This window comes from Macadamia integrifolia, unplaced genomic scaffold (genome assembly GCF_013358625.1).
Source record: "Macadamia integrifolia cultivar HAES 741 unplaced genomic scaffold, SCU_Mint_v3 scaffold900, whole genome shotgun sequence".
Taxonomy (NCBI): Eukaryota; Viridiplantae; Streptophyta; class Magnoliopsida; order Proteales; family Proteaceae; genus Macadamia; species Macadamia integrifolia.
Window position 1 is genome coordinate 51,285 of NW_024870575.1, and position 18,280 is coordinate 69,564.

General features: G+C 38.5%; 1 protein-coding gene across 2 annotated transcripts in view; it reads left to right on the forward strand.

The window, feature by feature from the left end:
- The window catches only part of LOC122070391 (peroxisomal membrane protein 13), a 41,983-nt gene that overhangs the window by 21,070 nt on the left and 2,633 nt on the right, over positions 1-18,280 (forward strand). For both annotated transcript variants that reach the window (XM_042634533.1, XM_042634534.1), the window contains exon 4: positions 4,851-4,943. In XM_042634533.1, coding sequence (XP_042490467.1) covers positions 4,851-4,943 — 93 coding nt within the window. The remainder of the gene's footprint in view (positions 1-4,850; positions 4,944-18,280) is intronic.

Sequence of the window (18,280 nt, forward strand, 5' to 3'; positions counted from 1 at the left end):
TTTATTTATTCATAACGAAAAAAAAAAAAAGAGTTTGATATGGACTCATGATAAAGAAATAAAAAAAAAATAATTAAAGATAACTTAAAGTGAACTAATCCAAAAAATAAATGAAGTATGAGAAACTAAGCCCTAATATAAGTAATCTCGTATGCAGCCTTAATACGTTTTGTTTAGGCCCATAAGCATAGTTGTCCGGCGTCTAGGCAGTTTGCCTGGGCCCTAGGCGGCTATTGCCTTATTGCGCTGCATGTCGCTTTATATTTTTGGACTTATTTATGCGAAATATTATTTAATACTTGAGATATTATTCATAAATGAATAAATACCCCATATTTGAATCCAATAAAAATGGTTTAAAAATCAAATACCAAAATGATAAAAAGTCAACCCCCCAGTCCAAGAAAAAAAATTGGATTTTTTGTTGTAGGGGCGATTTTCAACTTTCAAATGTTGGGTTTTTTCTCAATTCTGAAAATTTAATAAATCATATCATGGTAAAACCTAAAAACCAAAAGTCTAGTAAAAATTAGTTTGATCAGAACATAACTTTGTCATTATAACTCAGATTAAAATAATCTTAGATTTGTTGGAAAGCTGGTTTTGTGCTATACTTAATACAAAAAGTCTCATAAAAATAAAATCATTTGACTAGTAAAACTTATTATAGAACAAGAGCATTTCTCTAAATGTTGATATTTTATGACTTAATGTGACTTAATGTTGAGCTTTGATGACTTGATGTGGCTTAATGTTGATTTTTGATGACTTAATGTGGCTTAATGTTGATTTTTGATGATACAAGGTACATGTACCATAGTAAATAATGTTAGAAAAGAGTAAAAATAAAAAGTATCACTTGGTCGCCTTATTTGCCCTAAGGCGGGCACCTTGTCGCCGTACATAGTAAATAATGTTAGAAAAGAGTGAAAATAAAAAGTATCACTTGGTCGCCTTATTTGCCTTAAGGCGGGCACTTTGTTGCCTAAGCGCTTAGGTAACCCTCCAACGCCTTGGTTCGCCTTGGCGCAGTAACAACTATGCCCATAAGTGGCCTATTACTTTGAAAACCCCAGGGACCAAAGGCCTAACATGTATACTATCTAACTGTAGACTTATTCCCAATAAAACAAGCCTATTTTGGTGATGACTCTGCATCAAATTGAATCGACTAACACATGTGCTTTCTGTTTGATGATTTCTTTCTTTTCTTCCCTCGGCTGTGTAAGGTTGAGCTTTGCTTGTGCTTTGACATTTTTTTTTGGTTAGATCTCCTACACTCTCCAACTTGAGAAATGAACTTTCTAGATGGCTGCTTTAATTTCTTTTCAGCTCTTAAGGCCTTTTGGTTATTTTGTCTAATGGATAGCTTCCTTTTGATAAGTACTTATTCTTTGACTATTGTTTATCTCCTTCCCAAGTCCTAGGGTCATGTCTTATAACTTTAATCCTTTCTTCATGAATTCCCCACCATTCTTTAGCATGGCCAATCAATTATATAAGAATCATCTAAGCTTCCTTTCCTTGGTCAAGTTGGACTAGTCAAAATATTCATCTAAAGAATCTAGCCAATTAACTGAACAAATGTGGGTCCATCTATCGAGCAAAGTTAGCAATATCTGGCTTTTCTTTCTTTTCAAAGTAAGTGTTGCTCTAAGATGTATTCTTTTGTTGTTTTAATAACAGAAACGTCTTTGGACAACTTCCAAACCATGTCAGCCATTGTTTACTGAAGTTTTGACGATTATGGATGCTGTTGTTTCCATTACCTATCTTTGGTATATTTGCATGACTCTGATACCAAATAATGTAACTGGTTTACTAGTTCACAATTCACTACAAACAGAGAAGCAAAACCAGAATTTAGAGAACTTTAATAACAGGACTCAGGAATCTCAGAACAGACAAAAACTTCAGTCATATATTCTATTCGACCAACAGAATTAACCTTTAGAAGTTGGGCCAAGTTTGATAAAAGAATGAAATCTTGAAGAATCCTAGTGCCAGTAGGAGAGAGACTGGCAAATGTAGAACTAGTACGAATTGACCAGAAATTTTAGAATTGATAACAGAACTTCAGAAAATAATGTAGCTGAATCTCAAACTTCTGTTTAGAGCCAAAACAGAACAATAACTTGTATGCTATTTTCAACAGAATATAATTGAATCTTGAACACAATTATTATGCCACGGGGTATAGAGAACAGAAAATTCTGAACTGTGATTGAGAGAAAGATACAAAGAAAAGGAAAGATAACTAGGAGGAATCCAACTAAGCCCCACTTTGAATCCGCCAAGCACACTACTGAATCCAAATAAGCCGAACTTCAGAAACTGAAAGCCATATTTCATTAATTCGTGTCAGAAGCAATAGGCTACTACATCCATATATCAAATTCATAAATTGACTCTCTGACAAACTGATTTGTATATCAAACTACTACTTGGAGTACTCATAACAGACTATTATTTGACATTTTTTTTTCTTTTTCTAAAGGTCAGCAAGAATATGTTAGAAGAAGAGAGAGAATACAGAGTTAATATCTAGGCATACCCAGACGGAAAATTTACAATCCCCTTCCCCCCCCNAAAAAAAAAAAAAAAAGACCTGGAACCCACCTTCGGTATTGCCATCAGCAGGAAACTAGATCAACTAACAATAAGATAACTAAAAGTCAAAACAAAATCTGGGATGAGATTGCGCATCCCACCACCCTAGCTCATTCCACACCAAGGGAGGGAGATTCAAGAAAATTTTCGAGGTTCCATGAGTAGCGGCCCCTTTAGCTAGGAAACCCGCCACACCATTTGCTTCCATAAAACAATGGCTTATATTCCAAGGGAGTAGCAAATTCGGATTCGGGAATTGTTCGGGTAGAGAATCATTCGGAATAATTCTCTTTGTTAATTTAAGAAGTTGGTCAAAAAAGCGGGCAAAATAAAATTTGGATTCGGATTTGGGAATTATTCGTTAACCAATAAAATTTCGGATGAAAAATTTGGATGTTTATTTTCAATATTTATTGTATTTATTCCACATGCCTTCTTTGTAGTATCAATTTGGTAGATGATGTGCAGTAGATCCACCCTATGTCATTCATTCCTGGTTGTTTGCTTATGTGGTCATTCAAATAGTATATCTCCTTTGAATTAATTAATTATCCAATACACAGTTATATGATTATGAGAATACATCTCTTAATAGCCAACTTTATGCTCTCATTCAAAGAGAGCTAGATGATTTAATAGCCTAGGTTTTCATGTAAAGATAATTTTGAATTGTTAGCAAAGGGTTCCATGGACTTTGTTGAAAGATCGAAAAAGAAAATAACATATTTGCATCAAAATATGACGACCAAAATGATGCTATTTAGCTGGTCTTTTGTAGGCAATCATCATACTAGAAAGAAGGATAGATAACTTTACAACATAGTGGTGTAGTTCCACATCAGATAAACATGAAACAATAGAAGGGTGGAATTCCCAATAAGTAAGAGTGGGCATGGTAGTTTCGTCCACATTAGATAGACTTGAATCAATAGAAGGGAGACAACCTTATAAATAGGGGTTGTCACCAACTTACAATTGAACTTGTGTGGGGTATGGACTCTAGGGTACCCAACCCATATCTCTCAAGGTGGGAGATTCCCCCTTGTTAATATTTATTATTTATTTTCCCAATGGGTTGTTCCTAAGTGGCCATTTGTTAAATTATTACATATATATATATATATTCTTAATTTAAATTATTTTTTTTATTAGTTTATTGTTTTTTAAAAGTTTATTAAATAAAGACAAATGATTCGTATAATTCAGATTCGGCCAAATAATTCGTTTAAAGGGTACCTGTACCTGAAACAGACACAGGTGGGTAGGTATAGAATACCTAGGGGTGCGAGACAACTCTCTCTAAGGAACTTGGAAAAATAGCCCTGTAAATTCGGGAGAAGGGGTGCCTCTAGCTCCCGAAAAAGACTATGTGGACTGGATTAGAAGGGTCCGTCATACTAAAATTATGATTCTTTTCTTGTTGCAAATATTCACTTGTAGCATACCGTATCTCAATGGATTGACGTAATTTTTCTACCATGTGTGCATTCCCATAATGATGGTATGAGTGTAAAAGTCATCTACAATACCAAGGGACACTCCTAATCAAAATGGGAACTCTGAAAGCAGAAGACAGATTAGTAAAGAAATCTGGACTCAATTCCTAATGATTCTAGGACCTGATTTAGCTTACTTCTAACATCGACTATACTAATCCTACTTGACTAGTGTCATATTCCTAACTCCTACCCATATTATAGGCCCATTAAAGTGGCTTGTTAAAATGAAAACCCATTGGACCAAAGGCTCAACATATAGAATCCAACCAAGTATTATTTCCACTAATATAAGCCCACTTTTGTGATTTATCTGCATCATATGGGATATAGATCAAGAAGGCTAATGCATACTACTCGGATATTAGAAACTATGTGATATGCATTGACCCCATTTTGATTCTTTCAAGTTTTCTTTGCCATTCTCTTACTACTTTTATAGATGATTTCTTTTTGCCATGGGCCCATGGCTATTGCAGTATTGGCCACCCACTGGATATTCTTGATCAGTTGAATGGTATATTATTAAGCTTTAAAGTTGCATATACTCTATGAATACAGCTTTAGTTCTGAAGCAAAAGAGTATCTCATCAGATTCAGTGTGTTATAAGTACAAGGTTGCAAGGTTGCAAGGTTGCCTACTGTGATTCTTCTTGATGAGAATTCATGTTTCATGATTACATGGATGACTTTGTATTTGCTATTTTTATTGATTTTTGTTATATTTATCCTTTGATGGTACAGATGCAAGGTGTGGTTAGCTGTTTTGGCCGGATTTCAATACTAATAGACCAGAATACCCAGGCATTCCATATGTTCATGACTGCGCTTCTTCAGGTGCTCACTCTTCATCATCCATATCACAGCTTCCCTTTCGTTTTATAATATTGATATTGCAGGGTTGTCTGAAACGAGGTATTAGTCGATGATTGTGTATGTATTCTATGATAGTCTTGTTCTTCTCACTCCTTAAACCTACAGATGTGATATTATTAGGTTTAGCCAAAATTGCATTTTGTATTGAACAATATAGGAAGTATCAGTTTTTTCAGCATGGAAGACGGTGGCTTAATATGTTAATGGTGATATGGAATTCGTAATAAGTATGGAATCTGTTGGGGATCCTTGGTATATTATTTGCTTCTCCCCTTCCCCTCCTTTCAGTTTATTCTTTCTTGATCTCGTCTTTGATTTGGAAAAGTAAGTAACATGGTTAGTGTTAACAGCAAGAATGGGACTGAATGCTTGGATGGTTTTTAGAGACTTACCAAGCTCTTTATTTATAATAAAAGAAGAGGGGAGATAGTTACACTAATACCCCTCATCATAACTGACTCTAATTAATGAGTCGGCTAGAGGGGGGAGAAGCCCAGTATGCCTCTATGGCATACAATACAGAAGTCAACACTCCTCCTCAAGTTGGAGTATAGATGTCACACATGCCCAACTTGAACAAATTAGGATGAAAAATCTTTCCACTCAGTCCCTTAGTGAAAACATTAGCCAACTGATGTCCTGCCTTCAAAAAGGGTACACAAATCAGTCCACTTTCTAGCTTCTCTTTGATGAAGTATCTGTCAATCTCCAAATGCTTGGTACAATCATAGTAGACTGGGTTATGCCTTATGAGCAATGTAATCATTGCTTTGTTATTACATCACGACATCATTGGAAGACGAACATGAACACCTATGTCTTGTAGTAAGCTTCTGAGCTACAGTAATTCACAAATTCCGTGTGCTATAGCACAAAAATCTGCTTCAACACTAGACCTAGACACCACATTTTGCTTCTTGTTGCGCCACATGATGAGATTACCACGTACAAATATAACATACCCTGAAGTAGATATCCTATTAAGAGATCCACCCCAATCAACATCTATGTAGGGCTCAACTCGAAGAAGATCATGAGGAGATAGAAGAATCCCTTTTCTAGGAGCTAACTTCAAATAGTGAAGAATATGAAGAACAATCTCCAAATGAGTGGAATAAGGTTCATGCATAAATTGACTTACCAAAATCACTGCAAAGGCATTATCTGGTAGTGTGAGATAAATCAAATTTTCAACTAACCACTGATAGCAGCCCTTGTCAATTGGTTCGCCTTCTTTATCCTTGAGTCGAGTATTAGCTTCCATAGGTTTGTCACAAAGATGCCATTTGAGTTATGGTTGGGTAGAGGTCTTCCTTTATACCCCTACTTAAAAGGCGTCTTTGTTTCTTATTTAAGGGATCAAATGAAGCCAATAGACTTACATTTGGCTCCTTTGGAATTATTTCCAAGTGAAGGATGTGAAAGCCCAACAAACCAATCTTAGATAGAAGATCAAGGACATACTTCCTTTGAGAGAGAAAAATGCCTTTAGAAGACCGGGCAACCTCAATCCCAAGAGAGTATTTAGTTTTCCTATATCCTTTATTTCAAATTCTTGTCCCAGAAAGTTCTTAGGTCGGGAGATCTCCTCAGCATCATTTTCAGTCACTGTAATATCATGAATATAGACTATGAGGATAATGACCTTATTGCTAGACCTTTGAGTAAATAAGGTATGATTGGCATTTTGCTTATACCCTACAGAAATCATAGCCTTAAGAAACCTGCCAAACCAAGCCCGAGGAGTCTGCTTCAGCCCATAGAGTGCGTGATTCAGTTTGTAGACTTTGCCTTGAGTCTTGTCACATGAAAAACTTGGAGGGACATACATATATACCTCCTCAAGTTCTCCATAAGAAAAATGTTCTTTACATTAAGCTGCTGTAGATTCCATCCCAACTTAACAGCACATGATACTAGAACTCGGATAATGTTTAGTTGTGCAATTGGAGCAAAGATCTCATGGTAGTCGATCTCATAAGTTTGAGTGAAGCTTTTAGCCACAAGCCTTGATATCTGGCCACAAACCAACTGGTCTCTTGCTTGGAGGAAGAACCACTCGATCCCATGTATCGTTTTTGGTTAAGGCTTTTATTTCTTCCATCATAGTTGCTTTTCACTTTGTGTTTGCAAAAGCCTCTTGTCACTTTTTTGGGATAGAAATAGAGGAAAGAGAGGATACAAAAGAATGATAGGAAGGAGAAAGGGAATCATAACCCATTCAGTTGGGATAAGGCTTAGTTGTGTTGTTGCGTTGTTGTTGAGAAAGGGAATCATAAGAGACAACATGAGATATGGGGTGTTGAGTAAAAGTCCTAGTACCTTTGCGAAGAGCAATAGGTAACTCAGAAGAAGAGAGTGGAAACCTTACTAGATGGAGTAGTCAGCTTTGGATCAAGGGACGGCGATAGGATGAGTAATGGAGTTGTGGTGGTGGTCTCAATTTGTTGCCATTGCCTTTGGTTCGACTCCTCCGATAGACTTGAAGATTTGGATCATCAATTTTCCTCTTGATTTAAACCTGAACCTGATTTAGATTCCCATCATGTGTTACACTACCACAGGAAGAAGCAGCAGCCATCGAACCACACCTATGTAGGCCCATCATAGGTAGCCCGTAGCCCTTTATTTTCCTTGTTTTAGTAGTTGTTTGCAGCTTCTAGAAGACCCTCAGATGGCTCCATCGATCAGCAGTTACAGCTGTCCAGAAATCCCTTTTTCTGTGTCCTGCGACTTTCTACAGCTGTAATATTTTCTGATTGCTTTTGATTGGTCAAAGGTTTGTTACAAGGGAGGAGATACCTTCTAGAAAGTCCCTAGTAGTTTTCTTTTTATTTTCTTAAGTTAGAAGTTAGAGTTAGTTTCTATTTTGCATTACTTTATATTTTTGAATCAGTTTCTAATTTGAGTTAAACTTCTATTTTGTAATTTCGGACCTCTATATAAAGAGAGGCTGATGTAGACATAATTACAATTGAATCAATGAAAGTTATTGCAGCTATTGCTTGCACCCTCTCTTGAGAAATGAAGATAAACAGCTAAGATAGCTGTGTCATGGCCTTAAATCTTCCTAAGCAACCGCGCCGGTACTTAGCACTCTTGCTCGCACTAAGTCAGCCTTACTATGCTCCTTAAGGGAGTTGGGAAGAGAAGTAGTGAACACAAGAGAGTTTGAGTGAAGGACTTATATTACACTAGAGAGCTTCTAGTATAATGTTTTGATGCTCACTTGCTTGGTGCCTTAGCCAAATAGGCACCCAAAGTTACAAAGAATGCCTAGGATTTGTACAAGTGTCTCACATTTAATGGTTAAGAACTTTCTAGTCATAGGGACTAGAAATTTCCCACCTTTTTAGGGGAGGATTCTAGTATCTTAGAGATCTTTAAAAATCTTCCTCTTTCTTAGCTACAAACTTCGTTAGAACCTTCTTGGTTACTAGAGTTTGCTTAGCCCAAAGGACTATGTCCATGGGCTTGAATGCTTGGCCCGTGGGCCTTTAATGGGCGGGTTGTGACACTCTCCCACACCTAAGTTGGCGACGTCCTTGTCGTATCTTGTTTGTGGAAACTTTGCATATGATCTTGAAACTGCCATAGATAGTCGGCGGGTTCCCAACTTGCCTCGCTCTCTGGTAGCACCTACCACTTGACTAAGTACTCACTACTAGGAGGTACTCCTCATCTCCGAATGACTTGGTCAGTGATCATGTATTCAGCCTCCTTGTCGAAGAAAGCAGTAATGGCCATTGGTGCTCTCGTTGAAGCCCCACGGCTTAGGTCTTCCTTGTCTTCATGACATGGCTTTAGTAGGCTTACATAGAAGATTTGATGGATTTTGAGTTCAGGAGGTAGGCTCACCTCATAGGACACTTCGCCCATCTTCTTAGTGATCTCGAACGGGCATTCGTATTGGCATACCAAACCCTTGTGCACATTTCTTGGGGACTTGAATTGTTGAGGTAGAAGCTTCATCAGTACCAAGTTCCCAATCTTGAAGTTATCTGGTCACCTCCCTTTGTCGGCCCATTTCTTCATCTTTTTAGTGGCCTTGTCTATGTATGACTTAGCCACATCCAACTTTTCTTGCCACTCCTTCGCAACCTTAAATGTTGAGGGGCTCTTCTCCGTGTAGCCTGTCATCATTGTGTGGGGCGTTAAGGATTGTTGTCCCGTGGCAATCTCAAACAGACTCTGATTTGTAGCCTCACTTCGTTGGAGATTGTAGGAGAATTGAGCTCCATCAAGCAATTTGGCCCAATCACGTTGGTTAGCACTCACAAAGTGCCTCAAGTAAAGCTCCAACAAGCTATTGATGCGCTCTGTCTTTCCGTCGGTTTGGGGATGGAAGCTTGTTGAGAAGTGTAGCGCTGACCCTAACAACTTGAATAGTTCCGTCCAAAGCCTCCCTGTGAAGCGAGGGTCTTGATCATTGATGATGGATCGTGGCACACCCCAATACTTGACAAGCAATCAGCCAAGGAGCATTTAGCACATGCGAGCTCAAGCAAGGGAAGGAAAGCTTGACAATCGTTACTTGCATTGGTTTATAAAGAGGTTTTGACCAATGAAGACATGACTGATATCACTCTCCTATAGCAAGAAATAGAGCATACAGATGAGGTAGTTGAAGACCTTTATTGGCATACCAACCCCTTGTGCACCGTTCTTGGGGACTTGAATTGTTGAGGTAGAAGCTTCATCAGTACCAAGTTCCCAGCCTTGAAGTTTTCTGGTTGCCTCCCTTTGTCGGCCCATTTCTTCATCTTTTTAGTAGCCTTGTCTAAGTATGACTTAGCCACATCTAACTTTTCTTGCTACTCCTTCGCAACCTTAAACGCTAAGGGGCTCTTTTCCGTGTAGCCTGTCATCATTGTGTGGGGCGTTAAGGATTGTTGTCCCATGGCAATCTCAAACACTCTGATTTGTAGCCTCACTTTGTTGGAGATTTTAGGAGAATTGGGCTCCATCAAGCAACGTGGCCCAATCACGTTGGTTAGCACTCACAAAGTGCCTCAAGTAAGGCTCCAACAAGCTGTTGATGCGTCTGTCTTTCCATCGGTTTGGGGATGGAAGCTTGTTGAGAAGTGTAGGGCTGACACCAACAACTTGAATAGTTCCGTCCAAAGCCTCCCTGTGAAGCGAGGGTCTTGATCACTGATGATGGATCGTGGCACACCCCAATACTTGGCAAGCAATCAACCAAGGAGCATTTAGCACATGTGAGCACAAGCAAGGGAAGGAAAGCTTGACAATCGTTACTTGCATTGGTTTATAAAGAGGTTTTGACCAATGAAGACTGATATCACTCTCCTACAACAAGAAATAGAGCATACAGATGAGGTAGTTGAAGACCTTTATGTGGATGACCCTATGGACACATCCAAAGGCAATGAAGTGGAACATGTGGAGTTTGTTATCCCCTCGAAGTATTTTGAAGAGCGCACTCCTTGCCTTTATGGTTATATTCCAGTTTACAAGGTGCTGCCCAAGTTTTGCTAAGGATTAAAGTTGGACCTTCATGTTCAAACCAGTCTTCGGTTTTAAAAAACTTGTGGACGAGTTTTTTTTTTTAAGTGGGATGCAGATAACGATTCGGCATTATAGAAGAAGGGAGAAGCCATCAAACTAGCCCCAATCGGCCCAAGCTTAGGCTGGTCGAACCAGCCCAATGCTGGTCCATTTTCTCTCCTACGATTCCTAGTCTTGGTGTGATTTGTTGCTTTATTTAACTCCATGTTGGAGTCTTAAGTTTGTTTTAGGAGTCCAACCATTTTTTTTATTAGTTTCTTGGTGAACAAGTCATTGTTTATTTAGTAGCTTAAGTCCTAAGCTAAGTAGGTTTCTTTGAGTCCTATTATGTATTGGGATCGTTAACCTCTTCTATAAAAGAGGCATTGCTATAGCACAAGATAGAATTGATTGAATAATTTGCTTGAGATAGGTTGTATTCATCAGTTGCGAGAGTTGAGGGTGAGAGACCCAGGCTGAGATAGCCATTCCCCTACCACCATTCTTCCCTTTCTTTCTTTCATCATTCATTCATCATCCATTTCCAAGGAAGTAGTACTGTTCTTAATTTATCCAACTAGAACCCTAGTTTCTAGAAGGTTGGATATAAGGTATTTTTTTTATTTTGGATTAAACAATTCAGCCATCTAACTGAATCCAACTTTTGACCATACCTGTTTCGCCAAAATACGATCTAATTCAAATCTGAGACAATCTGACAGTCAGATCTGAAGATAATTCTTTTTTTCCAATTCTGCCCCTCCTTCCATTAGAGCTGCTGTTTAGGTCATTCCACATCTGAAATCAGATCTGTTTTCGTTACCTATTTAGGCTATTGATATTGGATTAATTTACGTCTGAAATCAGTGATCTAGCTTCCCTCTCTGAACCCTAATTTCTGTGATTAAATTACTGTTTTACTCCTTCCTTAAAATAGTCAGAATTCCTCCATAATCTGGAATTTTATTTTCTGTTTTTGATCCTGTTTGGTACTGTTTTATTCCTTTCAGTCAGCACATCATAATGCAGAAGCAATCTATGGTTTAGATTGTGTGGCAGGGACCAACTTTGATTAGTATAAGTTCAGAACTTGTTTTTCAGGGGCAAGATAATCCTTTATCTGTTTTAGATCCGGTTTGGTACTGTTTAATCAGCATTTTAAGTCAGGTTCTGGTGTTTTTGTTTAGCTATTGATTAGGTTTTTTTAAAGTTCAAAATATCATATTTTATAAGTTGTGAATTGTTATAGATTGTTATTAGGGAATCAGAGTCATTACCTAATAAAAAAAGGCTAGTTATCTGTCTGCATCCTATTGAGTAGGAACAGTTTTCTTTATTGCTATAAATATGTAACAAACCCCCAATCAAAGATGTATTGTAGTTGAATGGAAAATTATTCTTTTGGTTTGTTACAAAAAAAGAGGCTGGCTTTACAGCCTCTTCTACATTCTCACATTCTCTCAAATTTGGTAAGATAATTCAGTCTTCTCTCATATACCCATAGTTGTCAAGGCGTCGCCAAGGCGATGACTAGGCGTCCAAGCAGTTTGCCTAGGGCCTAGGTGATAGTCGCCTTGTTGCACTGCATGCCACTTTGTGTTTTGGCACTTATTTATGCCAAATATCATTCAACATTTACTTAAGATATTATTCATAAATAAGCAAATACCCCCTATTTGAATCCAATAAAAATAGTTTAAAAGTCAAATTCCAAAAGGATAAAAAGTCAAACCCCCAGTCCAAGAACAAAAACTAGATTTTGGTTATAGGGGCGATTTTCAACTTTTAAATGCTGAGGTTTTTCTCAATTATGAAAATTTTATAAATTCTATAATGTCAAAACATTGTTAAAAACCAAAAGTCCGGTAAAATAATCTTTTGTTTTGATATCCATAAAATTATTTTCATTTAGGCGATTTTAACAGCATTCGTGAACTTAAAAATAAGTTTGACCTGAGCATAACTTTGTCATTACAACTTAGATTTAAGTAATCTTAGACTTGTTGGAAAACTAGTTTTATATTATAAAACAAGAGCATTTCTCTAAATTTTGATTTTTTATAACTTAATATGACTTTATGTTAATTCTTAATGATTTAATATGGCTAAATGTTGATTTTTAATTACTTGATGTTGCTTAATCTTGATTTTTTTATGATACAAGGTATATATAGCTTACTAAATCAAGTTAAAAAAAAGGGAAAATAAAAAATAACACTTGGTTGCCTTGTTTGCCTTAAGGCGGATGGCTTCTCGCCTAAGTGCTTGGACAACCTTCCATCGCCTTGGTTCACCTTGGCGCTGTGACAACTATGCATATACCCTCTGTCTCTCACTGCTATTGGTTCTCCCCGTTCTCTCTTGCCCATGAATTCTCTCCAAACTTTGAACAACACTTCATAATATTCTCTCTCCTCCCCTTCATTACCTATCGATAGATTTCTCTTTCTTCCTTTTTCCTCCCATCAATTGGTAGTTCGAGATCCTAAATTTTAGGATCTGCGTCCCTAATTTATCTCCCCACAACTTACACATCGACCACCTTCTCTCTCGTCAATCAACCCTATCAGTTTCTCATATTCTGGTTGGATATTTCTTAATTTAAATCAACAACACAACTCAGACTTATCCCACCTAAATGGGGTCGAATACATGGATCCAAGTTAGACCAAAGGAAAAGAAAAAGAAAGAAGAGTAAATAAGGGGAAAAGTGTTAGAGATAGTAGTTATGTTGCTCTAAGGATAGTTTGGGAACTAGTTATGTTACTAGTCATGTTAAATTTTATTTTCCCCATTTTACCTCCCTAAGGAGGTGTGTAATTACATGTAATATATTAGTGAAACAATATATTTGTGTGTGAGAGGAATTACTCTCAACATGCAATTACCATTCAATCTTCTCTTCTTCTTCTTCCTCTTCCTCCTCCTCTTCTTCCTCCTCCTTTTCTTCTCCAACTCTCATCTCCTTGTTCTCTTCCCCATCTTTATATTCTGACTTGGTATCAGAGCCGTACGGTTGGTTTGAGAGTCGAGCTACAAGTCTCTTCCTTCCCTCTCTTCTCTTTGGAACCCTAGGTTACAAATGGGTTCCAAGGAAAGGGATTTTTATGTTAGAAGATTGAAGAAATCTTGCGATAGGCATGCAAGGAGACCATGGAGACACCAAGGGAAGTCTCCCTTTGAAGAAAGAGACTTGAAGGCTGCAATAAGCAAAACCAGGCCTAGGTAAGGTCGCTGCGAGCTTGGGTTCTTTTTTTTTTTTTTCTTGTTCTCTCTCATCTGGTCAGCTTTGGAGCTGAAACCAGGTCCATTTAGGTTGCACTAGGGTGTATTATCACCCCTTGGTCTCACTTCAAGCCTCCACTTCTCCCTTAGAAATAGGGGGCGATAGCCCTGTTTTTTTGGCTTTTTTGGCTCTGAAATGTGGCCTGTGATGCTTCCGATTCCTATGTGTTTGTAATGTATGATATGTAGGACTATTTCGCTACTATGTTATTATTCTACACTTTGAAGAATGTGGATGGTGTGAATTTCTTTGAAGTATATGCTTGGTTTGCTTGTTGCAAAATTTTTTCTGGTTCTGGGAAGGAAAATTTGGGTAGCATGTGTACTCCCACCTTATGTATGACTCCTCTACAATATGTCTAAAGGTAGTGGACTTGGAGACCGCTTTGGAGATGTTTTAGCCAGTAGTAGTGCTGCTCATCCTACTCCTATGGATTTTGATAACCTAAATACTCAAATTTCTATTGTGAAGTTGGACAACACCAATCATTTGGATTATGCTCATTCTGTGAAGCTTTCCTTGCAGAGTAGGAGAAAGCTCTAGTATGTTACAGGTACTATTGAAGCTCCTAACCCAAGTGACCCATCATATCTAAAATGGGAGACTGAAAACTCCACTATTATGACTTGGCTGATATTCTCTATGAAACTTAAGACTGGAAGAAGGTTTATGAGATAAGATACTGTAAAGGAACAGTGTTGCCAAAACTTTTGATCGTGTGCCAACAGAACTTCTTGGCTCCAAAACTCCCTTGGAAACCTTGTCTCCTAAGTCTTCTTTCTCTCTTCCCACACCCCCCAAAGTGTTTGGGTGTATCTGTTATTTCCATGTTAATAAATCTTCTCGGACTAAAATGGACCCTAAGGCTCTTAAATGTATCTTTCTGTCTATTTCTCTACTACCAAAGTTTACAAGTGCTATCATCCTTCTTCTAGACGAAGGCTTCTCTTTAAAGATGTCACCTTCCTTGAGTCTACACATTTTTTTGCACCCCATCAGCATCCTTTTTAGGGGTGCGAATAATGGGAGTGAAAAAGCTACTGATGAAATCCTTTTTTTTTCCCCTTGCCTATTTCCCCTTTAATGTTTGACATTGGGAAACACAAAAAGGTGGATATTATTGATGTTGGTGATCATTCAAGAGGTGGTTCAGGTTTTGGTAATGAAAGGTTGATATTGTGTCTAAAGGAGGAGCAAGAAGACCTGCCAAGAGTCCTCTTTGAATCCAAATCCTGAAATCAACCCTCCTCAGTCAGGTATATCCCTTCTTCCTCATTTGAGTTAAATCTTTCTATTGCTACTAAGAAGGGAAAGAGAGCTTGTACTAATCCTATAGCCTAGTTTGTTTCCTATGACTCTCTCTCCTACATGTGTTGCCTTTACTATTGCTCTCTCCTTTGTTTCTATTCCTAAGAATGTTTTTGAAGCTATGCCTGACCTTAAGTGGAAGCAAGCCACGACTAAGGAAATGATGGCCTTCGAGAAAAATTGTACTTGGAAATTGGTTGACTTTCCCAGGTGAGAACTCCGGCTAGATGCAGGTGGGCCTACACAATCAAGTACCGGTCAGGTGGTACTATTGAGAGGTATAAAGCAAGGTTGGTGGAAAAAGGATACAACCAAGTGTATGGGATTGTCTATCAGGAGACATTTTCTCCTGTGGCTAAACATAACTCCATAAGGTTCCTTTTATCTATGGCAGCAAACAAAGACTGGCTATTGTATCAATTGGATGTGAAGAATGGCTTCCTACATGGCGATTTAGAAGAGGAGGTGTATATTCCAACTCCTAGCTTTAAGTTACCTTCAGCTGCAGGAAAGGTGGGTCTTCTCAGGAAGGCTCTGTATGGTATTAAACAATCTCCAAAGGCCTGGTTTGAAAGATTCAGAGAGGCCATTCTGAAGAATGGTTGTTCCTAAAGTCAGGTTGACCATACCTTGTTCACTAAGCGAGGTAATGGAACCATCACAATCCTGATTGTCTATGTTGATGACATTGTGGTGATTGGAGATGACAGAGTTGAGATAGCTATGCTGAAGAACTACTAAGCCCAACAATTTGAAATCAAAGATCTAGGACCCTTAAAGTACTTCCTAGGGATTGAAGTGTCTAGATCCAAGAAGGGCATAAATGTATACCAAAGAAAGTTTGTCCTAGACCCATTGAAAGAAAGAGGAATGTTGGGCTGCAAACTTGCAAGTTCTATTGAGCAGAATCATAAACTTGGGGAAGATTTTGGCCCTTCTCTTGTTGATGCAGAGAAATATCAGAGGCTAGTTGGGAAGCTTATTTATTTGTCCTTGACTGGTCCAGATATTACTTATGCAGTGGGCATGGTGAGTCAGTTTATGCATGCTTGCAAGAGTGGACAATTGGATGTTGTTTACTGCATTCTCCGGTACTTGAATTCCTCTCCAGGGAAAGGACTACTTTATGCCAACCCACATGAGGATAGAAGGCTTCACTAATGCAAATTGGCCCGGCTCAGTTTTTGATAGGAGATCTACATCAAGCTATTGTACATTTGTAGGTGGCAACATAGACACATGGAGGAGGAAAAAACAACCTGTGGTGGCTCGATCTAGTGTAGACGTAGAGTTTAGAGCTATGGCTCATGGAGTGTGTGAGCTCCTCCTGTTAAGGAGCATCCAAGAGTTGGGATTTGATACTGAGGCACCCATGAGGCTTTATTGTGAACATAAGGCTGCCATAAGTATAGCCCACAACCCTATGCAACATGATAAAACAAAACACATAGAGGTAGATAAACACTTCATTAAAGAGAAAATTGACTCTGGTTACATGTGGACACTTTTTATGAGGACTAGAGATCAGTTGGCTAATATTTTCACAAAGGGGCTCCTTCATCATCAGTTTAGTACTATGTTGTCTAAGTTGGGAATGTATGATATTTATTCTCTAGCTTAAGGGGGAGTGTTAGAGACATTAGTTATGTTTCTGTAAGGGTAGTTTGGGAACTAGTTATGCTACTAGACATGTTATATTTTATTTTTCCCTTTTTACCTCCCTAGGGAGGTGTGTGTAATTATTTGTGACATATTAGTGAAGCAATATATATGTGGAGAGGAATTACTCTCAACACACATGATTCCACCATTCCATCTTCCTCTTCCTCCTCCTTTTCTTCTTCTCCAAGTCTCATCTCCTTGTTCTCTTCCCATCCTGATATTCTAACTAAAGAGAGAAAGAAAGGAGAGGGAAGAAACAGAGCACCGCAACACCTCTAGGACATCCCACTTATGAACGATCGGAGACACGGATCCTTGCCCTCTAAGCAGCTCTGTTAAATGTCATACTAGGGTCAAGACCTAGCTTTTGCATGTCTCCTTACCAACTCATCAATGTGCAGAAACGTAATCCTAAAACAATGCAGAAGACAATGGAAAAACAAGAACAAATAATGCACACAGGTTTACGAGGTTCGGCAAGATTGCCTACGTCCTCGGTGAGATGAGATCTTACTTCACTATCAATGAAAAATAGGGTTACAATGCTTGTCCTTCACACCTCTCAGTATTGCTTGTATTACAGGCAAGATAGCAGGACCGCCGTCTTGCTTGTCGAGGCGTTGCACCAGTACTCCTTGGATTAAACTGTGACGGAATCAAAACATCGTACACCAACACAATGGTCATTTTCGGCCTGCGTTGAGCCCTTTAGCTCCATCCACCTCGATCTGATGACTCTTCTGTATTGGCGCATCCAAAGGCCTCCTTTGGACATGTTCAAACCATCTTAATCAACATTCTTTGAGCTTATCCGGAATCGGGGCAACTCCCAAGTCAGCTCTTACCCGGCCATTCCTCATTCTATCTCTCAGAGTTTTACCACACACATTCTCATTTTTGCCACACCCAACTTATCTATATTATGCTTCTTGAGTGCCCAACAGCTCCATGCATCATATATGTTTCTTTATTTAAATCTGGAATATTATGCTATAACAATCGTTTACAGCAACAACAACAAAGCCTTTTCCCAACTTAATGGAGTTGCTACATGGATCCGCTATTGGTCGATAAAAAAGCAAAGGAAAGAGAAGGGGAAAAGAAAAGAAACATAGCAACATAACACCTGCTGAACATCCCACTTAAATGCGATCAGCAACATGGAACTTTGCCCTCCAAACAGCTCTATTTGATGTCATACTAGGATCCAGGCCTAGCTTCTGTGCATGTCTTTCCTTACCAACTCATCAAAGTCATTTTAGGCCTGCCCCTAGCTCTTTTAGTTCCTTCCATCTGGATCTAATCACTCCTTACAGGAGCATTCAAAGGTCTAGGTTAATACATTCCATTAATTCTGGTTATTGGATCTGAGAAATCCTTGCTGTTAGATTTGTTTGGTTAGGTGGGCATTAGCTGCCCTTGAAACAGAATCTTAGAGATTGGCCCATTACATGCATATCCATCTTGATTGATCTGAATCATAGTTGTCATGGCGCCAAGGCGAACCAAGGCGGTGGAGGGTTGTCTAAGTGCT